The sequence below is a fragment of the Drosophila rhopaloa genome, unplaced genomic scaffold (genome assembly GCF_018152115.1).
Source record: "Drosophila rhopaloa isolate 14029-0021.01 unplaced genomic scaffold, ASM1815211v1 contig_3, whole genome shotgun sequence".
Taxonomy (NCBI): domain Eukaryota; kingdom Metazoa; phylum Arthropoda; class Insecta; order Diptera; family Drosophilidae; genus Drosophila; species Drosophila rhopaloa.
The window spans coordinates 495,251-519,178 of NW_025335123.1; the positions used below are offsets into that span (position 1 = coordinate 495,251).

The 23,928-nt window shown below is 41.1% G+C and overlaps 4 protein-coding genes across 5 annotated transcripts; 1 reads left to right on the plus strand and 3 right to left on the minus strand.

Moving 5' to 3' along the window:
• Nucleotides 1-2: 2 nt before the first annotated feature.
• Nucleotides 3-3,268, minus strand: LOC108047723 (ras-related protein Rab-10). The gene is made up of 4 exons (XM_017128040.2): nucleotides 2,886-3,268; nucleotides 2,269-2,468; nucleotides 2,104-2,193; nucleotides 3-1,367 (listed from the first exon to the last, which is right to left on the minus strand). The coding sequence occupies exons 1-4, from the start codon at nucleotides 3,010-3,012 to the stop codon at nucleotides 1,170-1,172; spliced, it is 615 nt and encodes a 204-aa protein (XP_016983529.1). The 5' UTR covers nucleotides 3,013-3,268; the 3' UTR covers nucleotides 3-1,169.
• Nucleotides 3,269-4,097: 829 nt separating this feature from the next.
• On the plus strand, nucleotides 4,098-6,995 carry LOC108047724. Its single transcript, XM_017128042.2, has 2 exons — nucleotides 4,098-4,228; nucleotides 4,287-6,995. The coding sequence occupies exon 2, from the start codon at nucleotides 4,290-4,292 to the stop codon at nucleotides 6,378-6,380; it is 2,091 nt and encodes a 696-aa protein (XP_016983531.1). The 5' UTR covers nucleotides 4,098-4,228; nucleotides 4,287-4,289; the 3' UTR covers nucleotides 6,381-6,995.
• Nucleotides 6,996-7,307: 312 nt separating this feature from the next.
• LOC108047725 (protein obstructor-E) lies at nucleotides 7,308-11,857 on the minus strand. 2 transcript variants are annotated; one of them, XM_017128044.2, is made up of 5 exons: nucleotides 11,727-11,857; nucleotides 11,586-11,642; nucleotides 8,850-9,065; nucleotides 8,593-8,787; nucleotides 7,308-7,895 (listed from the first exon to the last, which is right to left on the minus strand). In XM_017128044.2, the coding sequence occupies exons 2-5, from the start codon at nucleotides 11,635-11,637 to the stop codon at nucleotides 7,666-7,668; spliced, it is 693 nt and encodes a 230-aa protein (XP_016983533.1). In that variant the 5' UTR covers nucleotides 11,638-11,642; nucleotides 11,727-11,857; the 3' UTR covers nucleotides 7,308-7,665. The 2 variants fall into 2 exon arrangements, with proteins under 2 accessions (XP_016983533.1, XP_016983532.1); XM_017128043.2 differs by lacking the exon at nucleotides 11,727-11,857 and having other exon boundaries at nucleotides 11,586-11,709.
• A 2,159-nt stretch (nucleotides 11,858-14,016) lies between these two features.
• On the minus strand, nucleotides 14,017-18,667 carry LOC108047734 (protein obstructor-E). Its single transcript, XM_017128056.2, has 4 exons — nucleotides 18,500-18,667; nucleotides 16,812-17,015; nucleotides 15,481-15,684; nucleotides 14,017-15,418 (listed from the first exon to the last, which is right to left on the minus strand). Exons 1-4 carry the CDS (start codon nucleotides 18,546-18,548, stop codon nucleotides 15,168-15,170), a joined length of 708 nt encoding a protein of 235 aa, XP_016983545.1. The 5' UTR covers nucleotides 18,549-18,667; the 3' UTR covers nucleotides 14,017-15,167.
• Between the last annotated feature and the right edge of the window lie 5,261 nt (nucleotides 18,668-23,928).

Consider the following 23,928-nt stretch of genomic DNA (forward strand, 5'->3'; position numbering starts at 1 on the left):
GATTTATTTGACATGGTTTAGGTTGTTCTTTATAATTTTTAATCGGTAAATCATTTGGTGTGGACAACTAAACTAAATCCATATACAGTTACAAATAATAGGTTTACACGAAAAAAAATATTAAATAAAATTACAAGAGACAGGAGGAAAGCGCTTGATGGTGCGTTGGGGTTGGGCGCTCCTCCTTGCGGATGCTACATGGCGTGCAACGTCCTTACATACATACATGGAGATATACACGCGCGCACACCCACGCCCCCTTAAGTGTACACATATATATATAATGGGTGTACGGGCGCGAACGCACATAAAAACGATGCAATATTATGGTGTATAAATATATATATAGGCAATAATCAGAAAACAATTTCGGAACAGCTCAAACTCTAACTCTGGCTTGATGAGTGACTGCAGAGTGTCTACCCCCTACCTTCCCATCGAACTCTTCACTGGCTTAGTATCGACAAACAAAGCGAAAGCAAGCTAGATATATGCTATATACTATCCGATGTATAATATGTATAAGTGTTATTTATATCTAGGCTGAAACGCAAAACAAAACAAAACACTAAGTGGGGCGGCAGGGGAGTGCGAGTGATGGCGAACGAACGAACGGCTGAGTACAGGAATCGTAAGACTATGTATATATCAAAAGTTACGTTACAAAAGTTGCTTATGTCTGCGTCTTTGTTATCTTTATCTTTATCGTGTCATGTGGCTGGATAGTCCCTGGAACTGATCTTCTGTCCACGCTAGCTAACTGAACAATTTGGCCCGAAATGCAATTAGTGGCTCCTCCTAACGGAGCTGTGTCCAAGTGCCGAGTGTGCGTTAACTAACGTAGCCTATTTTATCTGACCACCATCGTCCGGGGTTTTTGTAAAGTTGCTTCCAAATGTTTGTATTACAATATCTGTTGTTAAACTTTAGGTAGGTTGTTTCTGTTGCTTGTTCCATCTGCGTATCCTCGTAATAAGTAAGTTTCCTCCGTGCGAGTGACCCCGGGTTTATTGCTTTGTTTCCCTTCGTTTGTGCGGAGCAGTTTCAGAAACCGATCCCCACCGCATTCCAATTCAATCCAATCCGATCCAATTCCATCCTTCGCCTTCCCCACGCACATCTAAGCACAAACCGGGCCAAACCACGCCCCGTTTGCCCTTAACGCCGTTTTACGCGCAGCACTTGCTGTAGCCCGGCGCCTTCTCGTTGTTCCGGCGATCGATAATCACACGCTCCGGATTCTCCGCCGACTCGCGCCCCGATGTCTTGTCCAGAATGGCCTCGGCCAGCTCGCAGAAGGCCCGCTCGATGTTTATATTCGACTTGGCGGATGTTTCCATAAACCGAATGCCGTGTTCACGGGCAATCTACAAGTTGGGCGACATGGAAAAGAGAGAGAGGGTTTTAGACTTTGTAAACAAATTGATCGATCAAGCATCGGGCATATTTGATCATTGAAAAGCAATCATAATAAATAGCCTGGTGTGTTTTACCCTAAACTGTGAGTTTAATTGTCTATTCAATAGATTTGTTAACTTGAAAATAAAGCAACCATCAGGATTTGTTGCATTTATTTATATTAAGACCACTTTTAGTCGGGATAATGATTCATATATGAGCGAATTCAACTCAATAAATTTGTATGTTAATGGTCTTAAAGAAACATTAACATTTACTATCTGCGACGTCCATTGGAATACCATTTAATATGCAATTAATGGTACTTTTCTCTTACTTATAAAAGCAATTTGTGTAAGAATCTGTAATTGTAGTTGTTAATGTTTTGGGACAGTGTTATAAGCACAAAAGGTAAAATAAAACATGAATGATGAATCATAAGAATATTCGCAGAATACCGATCTCTGATCTCTGGCTTATTCTTATTTACATTTTAAATAATTTGAATTTTTTGAGTTTTTCCGGCTCGAGGTCAACAATTGAAAAATGTTATAAATAAAAATAATTTGTTTAATTTCGGTATCCAAGGCAAGTTCCTCTAAGGGAATAAGAAAGAATACGAAGTACGATAGGGGAAATAACGCTGTGTCAACTGATCCACTATCTGCACGGGTGGGGGTGATACCCCTATTGGAGGATACTCACCGCTTCGCCGCGCTCCTTGTTGACTACCCGCTTGTCCGTCATGTCGCACTTGTTACCCAGAATCATCTTTTCTACGTCCTCGTTGGCGTGCTGGAAATGGGTTAATACAGGGTTATTAAGTCGCAAAGGGGTTCATACATCTTTCGCTGGGGTCGGGTCACTCACCTCGTCGATATTCCGCAACCATTTGACTATATTCTCGAAGCTCTTCTCGTTCGTTATGTCATAGACCAACATTATGCCCATGGCCCCTCGATAATACGAGGTGGTTATCGTGTGGAACCGCTCCTGACCGGCGGTGTCCCATATTTGCAGCTTGATCTTCTTGCCGCGCAGCTCTACTGTTTTGATTTTGAAATCGATGCCTGAAAAATGGATCCGAAATCACAATGATAGTGCGGAAAAACAAACGCAAAAGAAGACCAATGACGTCACATTGGTGTTATCGATTATGTTAGCGGAACGCGGAGCTTGAAGTTCGCTATTTTGGAAACTAAAGTCCCCAGTGATATTACGATGATTCATTGCACATAGAACACACAAAATGTTTGCACGTCTGTATTACGTGTATCAATTTTGGTTTGGTACTTTAGTTTAGGGAGTTATGTATAGTCACATTTTGGGTTTTTGTTGTTTTGTAGGTGAAGTCAAAAGGCGATCGAAGCAAGCAGTGCGTCCGCCAGTCGATAAGGCAGTGCCACGCCCAGTCCCTCACACACACTTTCGCACATGTCCTGGCTGTACAGCTGATATATGTATGTATGTAAGCTCCCGTTACTCACCTATGGTCGAAATAAAGGTGGACGTGAAGGCATCATCCGAGAATCGGAACAATATGCACGTCTTTCCCACTCCCGAGTCGCCGATCAGCAACAGTTTGAAGAGCAAATCGTAGGTTTTCTTTGCCATTTCTAAAAACGAAACGAAACGCTCGCAGAACAAAGCACAAACACACGCGCACACTCACTCACACAAACGCACGTAGGTGACAAGCGATATTATCCAAACTTATTTTTTCCCGCACTTTTTCTTCTTTTTGGGTACTTATATTATGGGTCTAAAACTCTGCTGTCCCCGGTATTAAATGCGCCGAATAAATTTTTATTTTCGCTGGCAATTGTTGCTATTAGATAGAGCTGGAACCACAATCTGTGTTTATTCGATAGTAGCGAAGTTGCCAGAATTTGGCAATATCGTGGTTTTCCTGCGGCCATCGACTGTTTTCCCGGGATTTGTTAAAAACGTTACATATCCAAACTTTCAAGAAAAAAATTTAATTTTTTTACATTAGGAAAATTATTTTAAGGAACAACCATTAACATTCTGATTATTGAAACATTTGCTTTAACTTAGCTCGCAATCTTTGATTACGTCTAAAACCTTATTTATTTAATAAATATTTTTTATTAATATAGTTATATTCTAGGGCCAATCGGATGGCATGATGTGCACACTTTAACCAATTTCTGTGCCACTCCCATTAAACAAAATTTAATTTTGTATACATTTTTTCTCTATTTTGAGTCTAAGAAAGTATACGCGTATTAAACTGAGCAGTAAGAAGGCTTTAATAAATTATCATATGTATTGTATGTTGTCATGTTCTAAAAATGATATATTTTTGGTTGGCATTTTCCATTACAGCAAACTTAGTTCAAACAAAACTATACATAAATTAAAATTATACATAAATTATACAAAATTATTAATTTTTTAAAATTTCCATAGTTATCTTTTTTGAGAGATAGTTTGAGTGGTGCCTTTTCATACTTATTTGATTAATATTCTTATTTTCTTCGCAGGAACAAACAATATTTTTTTAAATTTCCAAAAAAAAATTTAACTTTATCCGACTTATTCGGAAATATTTTGACATATTCTGCTACATATAAATAAACAAAAATGTTGGCAACGATTGGACTAAAAAGCGAAGTCACCAAACGATATTTCATAAATTGTGACAGCCCTATTTTGCACGATGTGGCAGCCCGTATCGGCCAGCTCTGTCCAACCCTGGCGAGTAAAAACAGCACGCAAAGTGCGCCGTGTGCAACACTGGCGGCAATACAATATTCGCAAATCCGCAACTCAACTCGCAAAAAAGGAGGAGTTTCGCACAAAACAGGTAAGCAAAGGCCTGACTTTTAGTGACCAAGATCCCTGTTAGACCATCAAACCCGCAGGAAATGGATCTCGACTGGCAGAACAGCCTCACCGAGCTGAAGGATCGCGGACAGTACTTGCTGCACTCGGAAAAATGGGCCGACTGCCGATTCTTAGTGGGATCGGGATCCTCGCCTAACCAGCGCCTCATCGCCGGCCACAAGCTGCTACTAGCCATGGCCTCGCCAGTGTTTGAGCGCATGTTCTACGGCAATTTGCCGGACAAGACGGACCCGATTGTCATACCAGACGTTCAGCCGGAGGCCTTCGAGGCAATGCTGGAGTACATCTACACGGACCGCATCACCATCGGATCCTTCGACAAGGCCTGCGAGCTGTGCTACGTGGCCAAAAAGTACATGCTGCCCCATGTGGTTACCCGCTGCACCCACTTCCTGTGGGCGGACCTTAGTCCGAAGAACGCCTGTCGGGCGTACGAGTTCGCCAAGCTATTCGATGAGCCCCGGCTCATGCAGAGCAGCATGGACTTGATCGCGGCAAATACGCGCGAGGTCCTGTCCGACCCCAGCTTCCTGGACATCGAGGTCTCCACTCTGATGGCCATTCTCGACCAGAACCGGCTTAACATCGACTCCGAACTGGATCTGTTCAACTGCCTGCTGAAGTTCGCCAGTGAGCGGGGTATCCTCAACGAATCTGGCCAGGAAGAGACCGCTGGTGGGGGGCAGGTCCTGACCAAGGAGTCGCCCGACAACACCGGCGGCCATGTCCTGGTGGAGGAGATTAAGATGGAGCCCGATGTGGCGGCCATGGTGCAGCACATGCACCAGGACGACGAGGGCGACAGCTTTGAAACGGACGCCGGCATGGCTTCAACTTCCTCCACTGCTGCGGCTGCTGCTGCTGCTTCTACAGCAGGTTCTCCGCCACTGGACGTGGCCTCAGGCTCCGACGACCTGGTGATCATTGATAGCGACGGCTCCGCCGATGCCGCCGCTAACATGATCAACATCATGGACGCCCAGCGCACCATTCTCGACGGCGCCATGCTTCGCCAGGCCGTGAAGAAGATCCGGTTCCTCACCATGACGCCTCAGCAGTTCGCCGAGGGTCCCGCCCGTTCCAAGCTGCTGCAGCAGCACGAGGCCCTGTCCATCCTCATCAAGATCTCCAGTCCCACGCTCAACGACTGCCACATGCCAGAGGGCTTCTGCGTGTCCCGCAGTACGCGCAACTTCTACGAATCGGGTCACCGTCACGGCCAGCGGGAGCAGTCCTCCTCGTACCGTACCGGGGCTGCTCCCACCGGCGGTGTGTGCTTTCCGGGACCGGGTCCGGCAGTCCGGCCTGGCTGCGGCGGGATGATGATGGGAAATGCACCGCGCTTTGGGTCCATCAGCGCGGGATTCGGCTTTGCGGGCGAGGAGCTGGTCATGCGCGCCCCGGAACCAGTGGGTGTTACTTCCGATGCTGCGCCAGCTCCAGCGCCAGCCACACTGCGTTGTTTCGGCGAGGGCTATGAGGGCGGAGCAAGTGTTCCTGCGCCCGCCAACGAGGACGAAGGCGGCGATAGAGGGGGGCCAGCGCCCGCGGGTGGAGCGCCAGCTGGTGGAGCCGGATCCGCCGCTGGAAACTCGCACAACGACATGGTGCGCGCATACTGCATGCGCTCCCTCACCCGCCAGTTTGACTTCCGCAACACCAGCGTCACAGATGCGGGCGTGACCTTCCAGGTGGACACTAACATCTGGATCCTGGGCGTGCAGGTGCCTACGCGCGTGCTGTGCGGTGAGCTGATGACCTCCGCCGGCTTCACGGAGCGATACACCGAAGTGCTGTACGCTCACATCCAGGACATGCATGGCTCAAGGATCACGTACACCCACTGCACGGCGCGAGTGCGCTACGACTCCCTGCTGGACATCACGTTCGACCGACCTGTATACATCTACAGGAATCAGATCTACAAGATCTATGTGGTGTTCAACAAGACCGGTTGGTATCCTATGTACTCTTGTGCGCCCGACGCGAACTGCCATCGCGTCAAGTTTATGTTTAACGTAGGCAATCCCACGGAATCCGTTCGGGACGGCCTCATCTACGCAATCATCTTCTCCACGCCGCAGGACCATGGCCGACACCTGGTCGACTGAATCCGGAGCAATAATTAGTTTAGCTGATTTTTTGTATTTTCGATGTGATAGGCTTAGGTTGGCATCTTTGGCCATGGAAATTGATTGATCTGTACGCTGAATTTGTTCCCATTTAATATTTACAAACTGGGAACTAATTCTGCATTGTTTTATACATCGGATTACATTGGATATTTAAAGAGAGTTTCTTTATTTAACGTCTTTTTGGATTGTTTGTGTTCCTTATTTGAATTGGCATAATACATTGAATTATTTAGAAATTTCATAGTAGCAATTAAACAAAAATGAGTTTGCTTGACCAGCAATGTAAAATTGTCATTAGATATGTTTTAATATTCCTTTTACTATTTTTGTTTTGCCGAAATCAGTTAGTATCGGTAAGCTGTAGCCAATTCTGCATTTATTTTGCCGCGTGCTTTATTTCAGCTGCCGAACGATAATGACTTTGTAAAGAGTAATTTTGACACACTTCACTTGAATTTTTACTCCCAAGAATAATTTTTTTAACATAGTGTTTTTTAAATCAGAAATCTAATATTTTAAGATTTACACAGCACGAAATTTATATATTTCTATTAATAAAAACATATTTAATAGGTTAATGTACACCACTAAGTCTTTCGTTTTTATTGGAAAATATTTTATTTACAAAAGTATATAGGGGAGATTTAATTCTGCTATTACTTTAATAGTTATTAGGGTTTAATTGATAAGTATATTTTGAATATAGCGCTTTCAATAATTACAAACGAAATTGTTTTATTAACTATTCGAAGATTACCCTAGCAATAATAAATATGCCAAAACGGAAATCGCAAACCTTGAAGGCCGGAAAGGAACTACAAAATTGTGCCCGAAAAGTTTAAGGACCAATTCCCCTTGGCCAAAAAACTGTTTTTTAGTAAGCAATTACGCCTTGAAAAAATGTACAATAAATAAAATTAACTTTATTGCGATTCATATACAAAAGAGACCAAACAACAAACAAGTTAATAATACAGAAAAGTTGACAATAAAAGGGTAGCGGTTAACAAGCGGTTGGGCTGGGAAGTTTTTTACAGTGCATGCGATATACAGAGGGGTAGAAGTAGTTAGTCGGAGCATCCATCTTTACACACATACAGTGCACACTCGAAAACAGCGAAAACTTTTAAACAACAGCTCGTGTCTTACAGCAAACATTTTTTCTTTAATTTTTACGTTCACATAATCGTGTTTTTACTCTTTCGAGCTTTCACTGTAGCATGTTCGTGAGTATATGTATATACAGAGCGATCGGCGATCCCTATTTGCCGTAGTTGGCGCAGCTTCCGCTGGCGTACTCCGGCTCCTCGCAGGTCAACGTGTGCTCGTCGAAGACCTTGTCCTCGCCGCAGCTGATCAGGCGGGGATGTCCCTCGACGCAGGTGATCAGGCGGTGGCAGTCGCCAGAGACCGGGAAGCGGGGGAAGGGCCAGAAGCGGGCGGCCACCGAGTTCGGATCCACCTTGGTGGGGCACTTGAAGCCGACGACAGCTGGGGAGAATAGGTAGACGGTTAGAGATCGTGAGAAATGGATACACAGTAAAGGCCCCATCTTCAGTTCTAGTCGTAATAGACCCAACATGATATTTTATTGAATATAATCGAAAAGGATCTTTTGCTTAAGTTAGGTCATGTTGGTTCACTTGCGGATGTTTGCATAAGTTTTTAAGGCGATTTGGTCAGTATCGTTATGTCATCAGAAAGTTAACAAGAAAATAACATTTCCCTACAAAAGTACATTTTATCATTTGTGCAAATCGAAATCGACTTAATCGTTCTAACAGGAACAGGCCTGTATGTTTCTATGTTAGCCTTAGCTTCTGATAAGCTTAAAAGTTCAAGGTAGTATTCTAAGCGAGACAAAATAATTACTTCTTATAAAAATATGAATTTTAATTTCGTTTGGGTGTTAATGTTTAATACATTTTTTCAGGAAACCTACCAAACATGGTTGTTGTTGGCAATATATTGACTTTTACACTATTTTTGATGGCTTTGAGCAGTTCTCGCTTTAAGATGTACGAGGGTGAAATCTTTTGTAAGAGTGTCAATTATAGAATTTGTACAATCATTTTGAAACCGGAACTATTATGGAATATGGTCAAAAGATAACGTTGTGTTTCTTGGCAGTCTAAAAATTCTAGAAAATCTCTAGTGGCATCCCCCATAGTTTGACTTAAAGCCTTACCCTCGGGATTGCAATGGTCCAGCAGCTGATCCGGCCAGTTGCAGCCGTGGATGCGTTCGTCGTAGGCCAATCCTGCGTCGCAGTCCTGCTCATGGGGCTCGCCGTGGGCGCACTTGATGTACGTGGTGGAACAGTCCTTGGAAACCGCGTACAGACCGAACTGGTACTCGCAGGCCGGCGTCGAGATGGGAGTGGCTGGGGGAATAAAGGACACCTGTTCAGTAAGCTATTCGCCGTGGCGCAGGACCTCCACTCACGATCCCACTGGCGACCCTTGCAGTCCACCGCCCAGTTGTAGTTGCAGTGGTTGTGCACCGCGCCCTTCCCGTCGAAGAGCAGGCCGTTCTCGCAGGTCTCCAGGGTCAGAGTTCCGTTGGTGCAGAGGAAGAACTGGTCGCAGTTCTCCGTGTGGGCGTACGCCTGCTCGCCGTACTTCTCCGGGCACTCCGGTGAACTCACGGCCAGGGCATGTCCTGGGAGTCGGAAAGAATGAAACGGCGATGAGTTAGAGGATACCTTTTTATAACGATACCCTTGCAGGGGGTATTATAATTTTGGTCAGAAGTATATTTGTATATATGTATGGAAATCAATATAGAAAGCCTCGTAGATATTATGGCTTTAATAGAAACCATCGGATACAATTTGAGATTTTGGGTTTTTCTTTTCTAAAAATTTGGGATATCTCTGGATGTTTAAATGATTAAAATAAATATTGAGAAAAATTGTATTTAATTGTATCACTTTAATATCACAGGTGCACTTAAACCATTAAAAAGTCATAGCATGCTAAATGAAACTTTAAAGACCTATTAAAGATCACCATGATGGTGATGTAAAAAAGTTTATGCTTGACTTTTTCCTTAGAAGGACCTAATCAAGAAAGAAAGATAACTTTGGGAAGTTAGAAATTTACTTATAGCATTTTCAATGAATCCGAATATTTCGATTTATCTGCTATAGGTTTTAAAAACAACAAGGGTTTGTCAACCTGTTCCGATTGTATTGCAGTTTTGCAGCTTAAGAAAAAAATTGTTATTTATGTTGTTGGCCAGCATCTCCAGGAGAGTCGATCTACTCAACCTTTCGCCCTTCTGTAGAATTTTACGAAAATAAGTCTCTCAATTTTAAAACTATCTAGATAATCTCATAAAATCGAAATATAGAATATTTATTTTTTGTAACACCTGGAAGGGTATGATGTCAAAGTGTGAAATGATTTGGCTGGGAACTAAGCCTTTGGAAGGGCTGAATGGGCTGTAAGCGACGCCATTAAACAGATATATCTCATCGGGCTTTAAAGGCGGTACCCACTGTTCCCACCATTGTCAAACCCGAATCGCAGTGGCGTCAACTTCCTTCCTGTCCGCCAGTCCGTCTATTTGTTAGCCCCCATTCCGCTCCACCCGGAGCCCCTGCTTTCCACCTGCCCAACTGGTTTTGGATTTTGTTTTTGATGCAAGTGCAAGTGACGCCACGACCACGACACTTTCGCGCATCTTCGCACCGCGTCTAGCGGCAACGCGATCGTAATAGCTTTGGAGCTGGTGTGACGTAAGCTCGAAGTGCCGATGCCATCGAGATCGGGCTACAGGTTGATTGTTGATTGTGGATTGTTGTCTGTAGTCTGTTGTCTGTTGTCTGTTGCCTGCTGACTGTTGATTGTCCACTGCGTGCCTGTCTGCTGACAATTTTCTCGAAGCCCACAGCCGAAAATTAAACCCCAAGCGCAGACACACATGCATATAGTTAAATCTCTAAAGATTTCCGGTAATTTGTCTCGGTCGCGGACAAATACTAAGTTCGAGGTGGAAATTTTATCGATCCGTTATCGTTTGGTTGTTGTCCTCGTTTTCTTAGAGGATTTCATCATCTTTTTAAACTAATTAAATCATTATCATCAACTTTAAATAGAATAAATTGAAATAACTCGTTACTGCGCTAGGCATCAGGTTATTATTTTTATATAATCGGCAACGATCGTTAAATAGGACATTTGGAAACTTTGATTATTTAATTGATCGTTTATAATGTAACGATCGTTAGATTGTCATCAATTAAATTCATATACAGTAGATCTTAAACATTTCATAGATTGTCTTATTAGGGGTGTACTAGATAAGCTTTTTTGAAAATGTTCCCAAGAAACCCTTAACAGTCGATAATAAAACCGTTTCTTACTTTTCAAACGACGTTATTTCCCAAAAGAACGTAATTGTGACGTAAGTGAAATCGATCGCTTATCGATAAGCTTACGCGTGTGGCAAATTTTTCGATCCTATGCGATGCGATTTGATCTGATCTATCAACCTTTCTGTTGGTCGAAACTGGTTGCCTTGGTTAACCCAGCACTAGATCGTTAAATGTGATCGCTTTCGCACTTAATTGTCAACTGGTTTGACGAGCCCAAGTTCTACTTTGGCCTGGGTTTGGCATTTGTTTTATTTAGTTCATTAACTTGTCGGATCGGATCGGATGCCTGATATATGGTGTATAATCCGCGCCCAGCACCAAGATTGCCGATCGGCCAAGTGACTCAGCGGTGGAAACAAAAGCAAAAGTGATCAAGTGATCAAGCCCCGTTTGCACACGATCTGCATGCCAAATCAGCTATAGCCATATAGATATGGCCATAGATCGGGGTGTATCGCGGGCTCAGTGGAGCAGGCGGGTTGCTGCTAATCTGAGGCCTAGCCTTCGGCTCAGAAACCAGTAATTAAAATATATTAAGATTCGAACTCGATTTTCGAGGTGAGAACAAAAGAGCTAACGGTCGCCGATTCGAAGGGGCTGTGCACATACTATATACACCTATCGCATTTGGTCACTCCACGCGATTGCAATGGAATTTTTGAAAGTAAAAGCTTCCATTTGGAGGCACACACACGCAAGTAATTGAAAGGTTGCGCTAATTGTAAGCGGGAGTGGTAAACCAAGGCCCTAACCAATATGTATGCGCATTGAAAAAAAGTATCGGGAATTAAGCTACTTACCACAGACAATCCAGGCCAGGATTAGGACACTGCACACTTGGAGTCGCTGCATGGTTCCTAATGTGTGGATATACAAGTGTAGCAATGTGTAATAACGGAAATGCAAAATGAGCAACCACAAACAAAAGCACACACACGCACCGCAAAAAAATAAATTCAAATATTCAATACGCGCAAAAATATTCAATATCCCCCAGAAAAGCTTCAAACTTCCGCTGCAAGAGGTCTGTACGTTTTAACGGTTACGCGTTCCAAACTCAACTGAAAAGATTTATACCGCGCTCCAAGAAGAAGAAGAAGAAGCGGCGGAGCAGCGACTGCGCGGCGTTGGCAGCAAAAAACAGAAAAACAGAAGAAACGTGGTCAAAACCGACATAGCCAAACCAAACCAAGCCGAACCAAACAAAAACAAAGTCCCACAAACGAAAACCAAAGGTTTGCAAAACTAAAATTTTGTATATTTTTTGGGTTTCTTGTTTTTTGTCTGCCTTTGATCGTTTGGGGGCGTGGATGGGGGATTGCGACGATGGGCGGTGGGTGGTGGATGGTGGATGGTGCTGTGTTGTCACAGCTATCATTGTTGTTGTGTGAATGCAAAACGGGATTTGGGTTGTGGAGTGTTGCCAATGCAGCTATTTTTTCTGTCAAATCGCCCGCTAGTCGAAACTAAAAATACTGTAGCAGCCAAGTCTCGAAAGAAAGGAGTTTTTCTCATTCCCTTCCACGTAACAAATTTTATATCAATCGGACCAATATATCAATCAAAAACAAGAAAGGAAAGCTAACTTCGGGCGGAGCCAAAGTTGATATACCCTTGCAGAATATTCTGTAAATTATATTCTCAAAATTATTCATATGATGCATTCTTAATACTCATAAAAAATCCCAACTTCCTAACAGTAAAAACACCAAAGTAATGGCATTTCCAATCGTTCAGTTATATGGCAGCTATAGGATATAGTCGGCCGATCCTTATGAAACTTAGAAGGTCGGATTGATTGGCCAAAAATAAAACCCATAGAAAATCCCAACTTCCTAACTTTACAAACACAAAAGTTATGGCATTTCCGATAAATCAGTTATATGGCAGCTATAGGATATAGTCGACCGATCCTTATGAAATTTGGTAGGTCGAATTGGCCAAAAATAAAACTCATAGAAAATCCCAACTTCCTAACTTTAAAAACACCAACGTTATGGCTTTTCCGATCGTTCAGTTATATGGCAGCTATAGGATATAGTCGGCCGATCCGGCTCGTTCCGACTTATATACTACCTGCATAAGAAAGACAACTTTTGGGAAAGTTTCAAGCACATATCTTTAGAAACGGACGGACGGACGGACAGACGGACATGGCTAGATCGACTCTCCTGGTGATGCTGATCAAGAATATATATACTTTATAGGGTCGGAAATGTCTCCTTCACTGCGTTGCAAACTTTTGACTGAAATTATAATACCCTCTGCAAGGGTATAATGACATTGACTTTCGCCAGAAGGTATGCAGAGATTTTAACGAAGATATTTAACGGTTTTTGATCACAAAGACAACTTCCATGGGTAACTGTAAATAATTATTGTAATCGGTTTTGACTATATACAGTATATATGAATATTTTTAATCAGCATCTGAGTTGATGTAGTTAATAAAGGTATGATCTTCGAAATCTCGGGAACTATAAATCATAACGATTGGGGTTGAATTTGCAGACTAGTTGGTTTTTTGGTCGGTTGTTTTCGGTGAATAATATTAAAATTTGGTTTGGAGTTAATTTAAATGACTTCCTGTATCGTTTTGAGCGAATCGCTTTATTTGATATTTGTGATAAGGATCGGAACAAATTATCTAGTTTTCAGCGCGGTCAACTTGGACCCACCCTGCCCTACATGTATGCATAGATGGATCAGCATCTGGCCATTTCCCATCAACTAAAATAGCTAGTTCACTCCCGAACAGCCGACAGCACTGGATGACTGAGGAGGAAATCAAGCTTCTCTGCCAACATGTGTGATTGAAAGTAAAAGGTAAAGCTCGCGCAGACTATAAGCTTCATTCATGATTGGGTCCCGTTTGCCGTTTGCCGATTGCCGTTACATTGTTAACTATTGCAAAACTTTTGATTTTGCTTTTGCCTTGCTTTGCTGCTGCGTCGATTGCATAACACCTCTTGACTGCTTTTTTGTTTTATTTACATGTGGGGTTGCTGCTCTTTTGCTTGCTTTTCTTTGGCCACTCTGGTAATGGTAATTAACGACTCTTTGTGTCCGCTGGATTGACAAAGGGCTATAATGGATAATGGAGGACCCACCGCCATTATCCGATATTTCGTTTCCCAGGGTTGCGTGTGGAGTGAAAGGTTTGCTTGATTAGTCGATCACACCCTTCGATGGGTACGGAAAGCGATTATTATTATTTCCAAACGAGATGTATAGATTTGAAATAGTGTCTTTTATTAAAAACCAAGTGAAAATTACTGGGATGGAATTGGTTACCGAGGAGTATTGCCTAACAGTAAGATATTTAAAGTCGAATGTGTGATGACTTAATTAATAAAATAGGTGAAACGTGCATGTAGAAACTAGATTGGGACATTTGTTGACGGCTTTGTACACATAGCACTTGAAATAATACAAAATATCGGACAAGTCAATAAGTTAACATTCAACCTGTATGTCCAAATTATCGTGAATTAGAAAATATTAAATCAAGTATTGAAAAAATAAAGATATAGAAAAGATTTCGATTTTATAGGTAGGTAAGAAACGGTGGTCTGCAAAGTAAGAAGGCCAAGCAGAAAATAAGAATTTTAAGCATATAAAAATATGATAGTAATAACGTAAGATATATATGAAAAAGAAGAAGTCTGAATACAGAGTGTAATATTGTAAAATGACAGATTATAAAAAATATAAAAAAATGTGGACGGAGTTATAGGAAAAGGGAAAAATAGCCAACAATTTCAGAAAGTCATATTTCAGATTGGTCCTGATAAAAGTACGTACATAATAAAAAATTTAAAGAGCAGAGGATTCCTTGGAATTATTAAAAATAAAAACAGTAAGGTAGATAATATTGATGTTGCGAGGATTAAAAGATAACAAAGACTTTTTAAAGAAAAGCACAGAGGATAGCTGAAATAAAATACAGATAAAAGAGATCATAGTCAGAGGAGTGGGAAAGATAGATCTTTTAGTAAGTATAGTTTATAAAAAATTCATTTTATTCTTTTGTTTAATAATTAGGTGAAAGTCTGAAAATAGGAAATATATACACAACAGTTTGGTGGAATTCAGTTGGGCACAGAGATAGGCAGAGATAGAGAGTAAGGAAGGAAGTGTTTTAAAATAGGCCAGATTATAAGGGAAAGGAAAGGAAAGTACAGAGATAGAAAGTCAGATGGTCAGAGAGTAAACAGAATATTGAAGTTTAACTGCTACGCATACGTTCTATAGGAAATGGGCTAGAACTACTAACTTTAAGTGACTAAGACGCGAATCCGTGTTTTGTTTTTGTTTGTTCAGTGTGGCTGTGTGCATGAGTGTGAGTGTAGATGGGATGAGAAAGGGCACCCGGAAGTGGCTTAGTCCTTCTTGTCGTCCTTGTACCAGTCCTCGCAGCCGGGCACGTTCTCCGGGGCATCGCACATCTCGGTGGCATCGTTGTAGACCTCGCCCAGCTGGCAGCCCAAGTCCCGCGGATCTTCGCCGTTCAGGCACACGTAGAACTTCTGGCAGTCGGTGGGATGCGGGTACTTGGGGTGGGTCACCACCTGGCCGCGGTCGTCGCTCTTGGGCTGATCCTTGGGGCACACGAAGCCGGTCTCGGAAGTTCCTATAAATATGAGAAATATATTTAATCTCGGAACCGCTTCAAGACTCGTTTCGGGTACGTACTCTGCTCCGGGTTGCAGCCCTCGCGCTTGGCGGTATCGGGCCACACGCAGGTGCCCGAGTACTCATCAAAGTGGAGGCCCACGGTGCACTTGGTCTCTAGGGCGTCGCCTTCGATGCAGTTGTAGAAGATGTTGCAGACGGCGGGGTCGGGATGCGCGAAGAATCCGTTCTTGCGCGGGCAGTACTTGCTGGACTTGGGCTCCTCTGTAAATGGAAACCAAATGGAGTTAGGGAGATGACACAGCCGATTCATTGTCTACAACTAGCTTAGCAAAAGTACCGAAAGGAATTCTTTATTTCACTATTAAAGAAGACTTTTTTGTTTAGAGGATCCAGCGTTTTATCTGAAGATTTCAGAATCGTTTCCTTATTTTTCCGTATCTTACCTAAAACTACTTCTTTTTCTTTTGTGAGTTTTAAATTTGATGTGGTAAAATGATTTTAAGAAGACCTACCCAGTTTTTTCATTTATTAAAAACAAGCCACAATTTAATTTGGCCGAAATTAAGTCACTAACGAAAATCTCTCTTATCTGTTAGTTCCATACTATTTATCTGAGTAGAAAATATCAAAACTAATCTTTTTTTTTTGTTAAAAAAAACCGGAACTAATAACGGAGCGGCTAAGTTGAAAACAAACTTCATCTGAGTACGGACATTATACAGACAAACAAACGAGACTGAATCCACTAGTCTGATCAAAAAGTGAATAAAATTTATCCAAGCATGCCAAGTTATTATTAAGTTACTTTAAGCTTAAGTTTTATATTCATATTTATTTCACCGAAAAAAAGCCTTTTAATCGTATCTTTATAATAATCCATACATAAGCTAAAAAAATGCAGTGAAAGTAATGTCCAAACGACGAATATGCATTAATTTTAAACATTCATACCACACGTGATTTGCTATACATATGTATATCTACTGCCTACTTTACCTTGACATATTTCTTTCGATATGTAAGATGTCACATCATTTTTCTTCGTCTCGAAGGCTCAGTAATAATGATGGTTAATAGTAATTATAAACAAAAAAATAGGTAGCTTTGATATTCGCAGGCCATGTTATGTAAATTTTTAATGAATTATCAAAATATTTCATTGCAAACCCTGATAATAATCAAATTATTTTGTTAAATAAATAGTTTATATTTATATAAAAAATAGTAAAAAAATATTTTATTGTTTCCGGGCTTGGTACCTAAATCACTAGAGATTGAACCTCATAAATTTGCACTAATCACAGGAAGTTCGATTGATACATTTGTCTCTAAAAGACTTTTTCAAGAGTTTTCAAGCCCTGATGGTTTTTTCCGTGTAGTTTACTTACGCAGCTCCGTACGGTCCTCGCAGTCTACATTGAAGGGCTGGTCGCACTTGTTGAACTTGCGGTTGAGCGGATCGAAGACCAGGCCATCGGGACAGAGCTTCGCCTTGGCCACTCCATCGTCGCAGACGTAGAACTTGTCGCACTGCACTTCGTCGGCAAACTGGCCATTAGCCTTCGGGCACTCGAAGTTGGCGGCGGTTACGGCTAAGGGGAGTAAACAGAAACAGAAAAGCTTGAGTCAACCTGTTTTTCCCACTTTCACTTTTCTGGAGCCCCTGGTGCCCCGCAGTCACACACGAAAGTGTATCGAGATCAAACAGTCGATTTGTCGATGGCAATTCCGCATCTGCGGTTTCCTGCTTGCCACCGAGATGCATATGAAATGAGTAACGGTATTTCAAGGAACTACTGCACAATACAGTACCAGATAGTAATTGACGTGTAAGCCATTATCAATAGTAAAGATATGGGGTAACTATATTCTGAGCTAAAATCGAAGACCTTTGACGATGATTTAAAAACCAATAGGATGTTGATATCAATTTTATACAACAATGTGGTTTGAATTCGGAAAGTTCGATGGATTTTTTTTTAGAAAGACGACGTTTATTTTATATGCATATTTTTAGACACCTTAATTAGTGATTTAAAGGCCGTGTGAGTTTTTGTGGCACAACCACTCTATAATTCAGGATTAAATCGGTAATCACGTCGAACAACTTCTGTCTTCCCTCATAACTGAACACCGGTTTATTGCAAGTTATAAAAAATTGAAACAAGTAACAGCATTAGTTCCTTATACATTATCAGGAAAACGATACCATTATGTGTACCATCATCTAGATACCATTATGTATATTATTTATCGAAAAGTATGCTGCGCTAACCGAAAGTCAGATGGATAAATCTCGAAAGATAACGGTTTTTTTTTCCAGCATACTTCAAGAATCCTTTTATAGGTTAAACAAGGCGTTATTTCGCTTCCTTGATATTATATTTTGGTGTTAAAATGCAAATGTAAAAAAAAATAAAAAAAAATATATTTTGGTGTTCAGAAATTTTTATAGTCTTAAAAGAGAACTGACAGATTTTGGAGGCGTCTTTACCGATAACCACAGTTAAGAACGCATGTTCAATATGGCATCAGGTCAAGATGTCCAGTCCGAGTTCAATGCACTCCTGTGGCTACCGTTGGCCATAGAGATGAGCGCTCTTAACGGCTCAGAGGAGTAACTTTTCACAGTCACGACTTTGCGCAGCTCTTGGCCAACAAACTGCAAGAGTTGCATAACCAGCGGCACTTGGGCTTGGCCAGCCATCCAGTTTTTCCAGACGGAAAAACCAGCCGGTTCTCTATCTCGTTTACGGACCCGCAACCGCGACTCGATTTTAGGTTGGGTCGCAATCTTGCGAGACGTCTAAATGTCATTTGGCTTAGCTGCCCAAAAACTCTCGATATGCAAAATACACAGCGGTCCGAAATAATCTTGGTTTTGGTGTCAGTGTCAAAGCAATTAGCAACAAGCTGCGACTTCTACAGGTAAACAGACGGATCGGATCGGATCGGGTTGGGTCGGGTCGGATCGGGTTGGATCGGGTTGGATCGGATTGACCAGAAATCACTTCGAATGGGCACTTAAGGCACATCTCACGGATCCACATCCATTGATATTCCAGTTAACACTCACTTGTCGCCACACACAGCGTCACAGCAATGGCACATAAAAATAACTTCATTTTCGACTTGGTGCTGAGTAGGAAAAAAAAAGAAACAAGTTGGAGACGATCCTGGGAACTTGGTACTGGGCCTGAGCAACTTATCGCGACTCAAGCGCTGCGATGGTTAAACTAAACTAACAACGGAACGCCAAAGAGGCGCACTTTTCAAGACTTTTTACCGGCGACGTCGACGTCGACTGCAACGCCGGCGTCAGCCGCGGCAGAGCGATGCCAATGGGCGGGGCCACCACCGCCCCCGCCACTGCCACTGCCACTTCCACCAAGCCCAGCCAAACCGAACGAGCTGGAGCTCCACAGGCGGCGAAGAAAGGCGAGCCGGAGATGTAATGGCACAAAAACAAGAAAGTTCCAGTGACGATTTCCGGAAAACCGCTGGCCAAATGCCCTTGCTTTGAAATAACCCATTTCCAAATCTGATACCGACAAGATTTGATTTTGTTTAGCAAGGTGCGGCTTATTTCCGCCTATGAAACGGGAACATTTCACCATATTTTTAAAAAGTAAATGAATTTTTATACATTTAATAAAATCTTAATTTCAAATACCCAATGTACTCATTTAAAACAAAAGCTGCCAGATTCCACACATTTTCTCAGATTAAAACCTACTTTTACCTTACCAAGAGATGAGAAAAGTGGTCTCAAAAATAAGTCGCGAATTCTTAAGCACATACATACTTCGCTTTATAAATCATACGCCAAAACCATAGATCTTATTTAATAAAAATCAAAAAAAACTCGGATTGAATTTGGTTGGAACAGATTTCTGAAGCACTCCGCTATTAAGAGAGTTAGATTAATTATTTAACTCAATAACTCTTTAACGTTAACTATATTTGATTTAAAAAAGGGGTTAAAACTATTATACTATTGATCTATAAATTTTAGTTGAAGTTGCACCGAGTGTCCAATGGCTCCCGGTCGAGAAGGGTATTCCCGATCTCGATCGGGTGCCAGTGCCCGTTCCCTGCGATCAGTGTGTCGATGTGGCCGAAAACGACTCCAAAGTGAACATAAACAAATTCATATGCGGCAACGGTCCCCGGGGCCGATTGCCAGTTGAGGTGAGGTTGAGTTGATGGGGCGCATGCAAATGGCATTACAGCGATAAAAGGCCAGCTCAAAAAGACCATAACAAATTAAGCCGAAAATTGTACAACAACATCGGCGATGAGATAAAGTGAAAGACGGGAGGTGCCGCCTTCCTTTTGTTCAAAAATTCAGCCAAAAAAGCCAAAAGTTGGCAGAGCAAGGCTTCAAGGACTCGCCATCAGTTCCCTAATTAAGGAAAAAACTTTAAAAAATAACTGAAATATACATTTATTTAAGTAATATTTTAAGTTTGGCCTCTTTGTTGATGCATTTTTTGTATACTCGACTGCCGCAAATCGAAAATTGTTTTGATGGATGTTTTGATTTTTTACTTTTGTTAACGCTCTGGAAAAAGACTCAAAAGCTAAGACTAGGCTGTAAGACCAATATCAGATGTTTTTGACCTATTACTTAAATATACAAAACATACTAAATATATATATATAAGCTGCACAAATTCGAACTCAATATTCTTGTAAGCAAATTAAAAAAGTAAGCAAATATGATTTTTATAGTAATTAAATAAAGTATTGTAATAATTGCTTATTGAACAGCTGTTAAACGGAGTGTAGAATAACTTCACAATACGAAATATAAATAAAAATACTAATAATAATTCAAAGATCAGATAATAAAAATTAATTTGAAATGTTGATGAAATGTTTTCAAAAATATTTATATTTAAAAGTGTAAGAGAGTTTGAGTTGAGATTAAACTATCATAATCAAAGCTCTCCACATGGTACTCCAGCTTAAGAGTGACTAGATAGCTTGAAGAATCTTTAGGTGGTTCCTGTTTCGGGATAAATATTTGCAGAACATACAAGGGATTTGGGTGAAGCACAGTTATCAGCCGCACGAAATGATTCGGCTACGCCCATGGGACTCCGGACCCATCACAATCGGGATGGAAAACTGTGTCACATCCCCAGGTGGAATGGAAACCGAAAGAGCGGAGCGATGCCGGTAATATATGTACATAATATATGCATAAATATGCTAAACACACCACGCAATGACCCAAAAGCCGCTGTCCTTGGGAGATGCGATTCAATCCGATCAGAGATGCGGCAAAACCAGACGGGCTGGAAAACTAGTTTAGGTTCGCGGCGTGGCGTGGCTAATTAAAAATACACTTTTACTCTCGTCTAGAGGTGGTTCTTGGAAGCTCACAAATCCGAATCTAAAATTCAATTGGCAAATTAGTTTGTAAACTAATCACGATTAAGTCCCAGCCGTGCGGTGTGTGACTGGTTTGGCTGCAATTAGCGAATATCAAAAGAAAACGAGGACGGAAGCTAACTTCGGCAAGCCGAAGTTTTAATACCCTTGCAGACTTTGACGAAATTGCTAAAAGTGAAAAAGTAGCGAAAGGAATAAGGTATACATAAGTAAACTAGATTTGCATCGTTTCAAGTCAATTGCTTTTATACTGCAAAAATGTCATATACAAAAGGGATACTTTCGCAGCCTTTAACAATTTTTACTATCTCCTTTAAGATATAGACTTCCGAGCGGCAAGCGCTTTTACCCTAATCAAGATATGCGTAAATAAATAAGAATTGGAAAATTTTATGTTAGTAGCTTACACACTGCGCGAAATATTCTGATAATCATCAAATTTGGACCGATTTCACCCTATTGTTCTTATGGGAGCTATAGGATATAGACGTATGTCAATAGCTTATACACTGCGCGAAATATTCTAAGAAACATGAAATTTTGACCGATTTCACCGTATTGTTCCTATGGGAGCTATAGGATATAGACGTCCGATCAGCACGCGCTTTTACCTTGATGAAGGAATGCATAAAAAAATACGATTTGAAAAAATGTACAGCAATAGCTTTTACACATCGCGAAATATTCTGAAAAACATTAAATTTGGACCGATTTTACCCTATTGTTCCTATGGGAGCTATAGGATATAGACGTCCGATCGTCACGCGCTTTTACCCTGATCAAGGTACGCATAAAAAAATAAGAATTGGAAAGATTTATGTCAATAGATTTTACACTGCGCGAAATATCCTAAAAATCATTAAATTTTAACCGATTTTACCCTATTGTTCCTATGGGAGCTATAGGATATAGACGTCCGATCGCCACGCGCTTTTACCCTGATCAAGGTATGCATAAAAAAATACGATTTGTAAAGATTAATGTCAATAGCTTTTACACTGCGCGAAATATCATAAATTCTTGCAAGATATATCCAATTGTTCCTATGGGAGCTATAGGATATAGACGTCCGATCGGGGCGATTTTCAAACTTGATCTGCGTACACATGTTTTAGGACGATTGTGAAAATTTCAGATCGCTAGCTTTTAAACTGAGCTCGCAAACGGTATTGAAACAGACGGACAGACGGACAGACGGACAGACGGACAGACGGACAGACGGACAGACGGACAGACGGACATGGCTATATCGACTCCCCTATTGATCCTGATCAAGAATATATATACTTTATGGGGTCGGAAACGTCTCCTTCACTGCGTTACAAACTTCTGACCAAAATTATAATACCCTCTGCAAGGGTATAAAAATATAAGTATAATGCCGCTCATCGGTTTGGCAACTCCCATATGCAAGATCTTGGACTCAGCGCCAATTTGTCAGCCTGGAGCAAAAAGCAGTTAAAGATTTGGCAATTCAAGGTTTTTACTGCAACTTGGGATCGGATCGGATCGTATCGAATCGGTGATTCCAGTCCGGTTTATCGAGACGGTTACGAAATGAGCCACTAAAAACACTCAAGACCGCGTCTTCACATGCATTGGGTTCCAGTTTTGGGTTTGGGTCATCAAATGCTGGCATTAATTGGGGATGCGCCAAATCGAGCCAAAAATAAACCACCAGGGAATCGATTGGTCGGAAAAGCAATTTACAGGTTACTGCGAACAAAAACATTGGAAAATGGACCACGTACCGGGACTTACAGTTAAGTCACCTGCAAGTGCTGTGTGTATAATGCAGCAGCTACACCTGGCATTGGTGGCATAAATTATGGAAAAGACAAATCATTTAATTACGCTTTCTATTTTCATGGCAGGTTCTTGTGATTTCACTGCCGCTAAACGCGCATTGAATGTAATTAGTCGAGCCAAGGGAATATCTAGATATTTCTAACAAGACACTAGCATTGGTGATTAAATTTACATTAAATAAATCAATACCTGCCTGTAAATAAGTTTGATAAAAAAATAGTGTATGTAGTTTTTAACCAAATAAATTATTATATTTTATTTGAATCCATTCCATTTGAATTAAAAAATTAACTCCCTATTTTAAGAATGTTTTTTTTTAACATATACATAATTCGTTAATTAAAGTTCATTCACCTGTTAAGAAAATTCTATGGTAATGTTTCTTGTTTTTAATGGGAACCCTTTTTATGAAGAAGTTTTGATTTTTATATCAACAAGAAAGGTAAGCGAACTTCGGGCGGAGCCGAAGTTGATATACCCTTGGAGAATATTCTGTAAATTATATTTTCCAAAATGGGATCGGTTGGCCAAAAATAAAACCCTTAGAAAATCCCAACTTCCTAACTTTAAAAACGCCAAAGTCGTGGCATTTCCGATCGTTCAGTTATATTGCAGCTACATATATGATATAGTCGCCCGATCCGGCTCATTCCGACTTGTATACTAACTGCAATAGAAAGGCAACTTTTGGAAAAGTTTCAAGCAGATAGCTTTAAAACTGAGGGACTAGTTTGCGAAGAAACGGACAGACGGACGGACAGACGAACGGACAGACGGACATGGCTAGATCGACTCTCCTGGTGATGCTGATCAATATAGGGTCGGAAATGTCTCCTAAATAATATAATATAATAATATAATTATAATACCCTCTGCAAGAGTATACAAATAATACAGTCAATACACTTATCACTCTTCTTCATAAGTCGTTATGTATACAATTTGTAATTTACATTGTAATGACTCCGAATCGTTCAAAAACCTGAAGTCAATGAATGCGTGAAAATTATAAATTTAAATTAATATTCTTTCACCTTCTCATGGCACCTGCATTTTAGAAATACGTAGGTCTTGGCCTTTAATGCGCTCCTGTGCTGTACATATGGAAAATAAATAGAATTTAAGCTGATTTTTACATTTGCTTAATATACATACATATACATTTTTTTTGCCCTAAATGAACATAACATGTAATCATGATTTCTCAGTAACTTTTATGGTGCTGTTAAGCGCAACAGTGTTGCCAGATTGTTTTGTTAGACACTAAAGCTGTAAAACTATCGCTGTCACGACAGC

What these genes read in the sequence shown, in the direction of transcription:
- LOC108047723 (XM_017128040.2), bottom strand. Translation starts at nt 3,012, where the DNA reads ATGGCAAAGAAAACCTACGATTTGCTCTTCAAACTGTTGCTGATCGGC. An exon ending in CACCTTTATTTCGACCATAG is followed by an intron (nt 2,469 to 2,885) that starts GTGAGTAACGGG and finishes TCCATTTTTCAG; the next exon opens with GCATCGATTTCAAAATCAAA. An exon ending in GGTTGCGGAATATCGACGAG is followed by an intron (nt 2,194 to 2,268) that starts GTGAGTGACCCG and finishes ACCCATTTCCAG; the next exon opens with CACGCCAACGAGGACGTAGA.
- LOC108047724 (XM_017128042.2), top strand. Translation starts at nt 4,290, where the DNA reads ATGGATCTCGACTGGCAGAACAGCCTCACCGAGCTGAAGGATCGCGGA.
- LOC108047725 (XM_017128044.2), bottom strand. Translation starts at nt 11,637, where the DNA reads ATGCAGCGACTCCAAGTGTGCAGTGTCCTAATCCTGGCCTGGATTGTC. An exon ending in CAAGGGTCGCCAGTGGGATC is followed by an intron (nt 8,788 to 8,849) that starts GTGAGTGGAGGT and finishes TTATTCCCCCAG; the next exon opens with CCACTCCCATCTCGACGCCG. An exon ending in GGACCATTGCAATCCCGAGG is followed by an intron (nt 7,896 to 8,592) that starts GTAAGGCTTTAA and finishes TATTCTCCCCAG; the next exon opens with CTGTCGTCGGCTTCAAGTGC.
- LOC108047734 (XM_017128056.2), bottom strand. Translation starts at nt 18,548, where the DNA reads ATGAAGTTATTTTTATGTGCCATTGCTGTGACGCTGTGTGTGGCGACA. An exon ending in CGAGGACCGTACGGAGCTGC is followed by an intron (nt 15,685 to 16,811) that starts GTAAGTAAACTA and finishes TTCCATTTACAG; the next exon opens with AGGAGCCCAAGTCCAGCAAG. An exon ending in GGGCTGCAACCCGGAGCAGA is followed by an intron (nt 15,419 to 15,480) that starts GTACGTACCCGA and finishes TCATATTTATAG; the next exon opens with GAACTTCCGAGACCGGCTTC.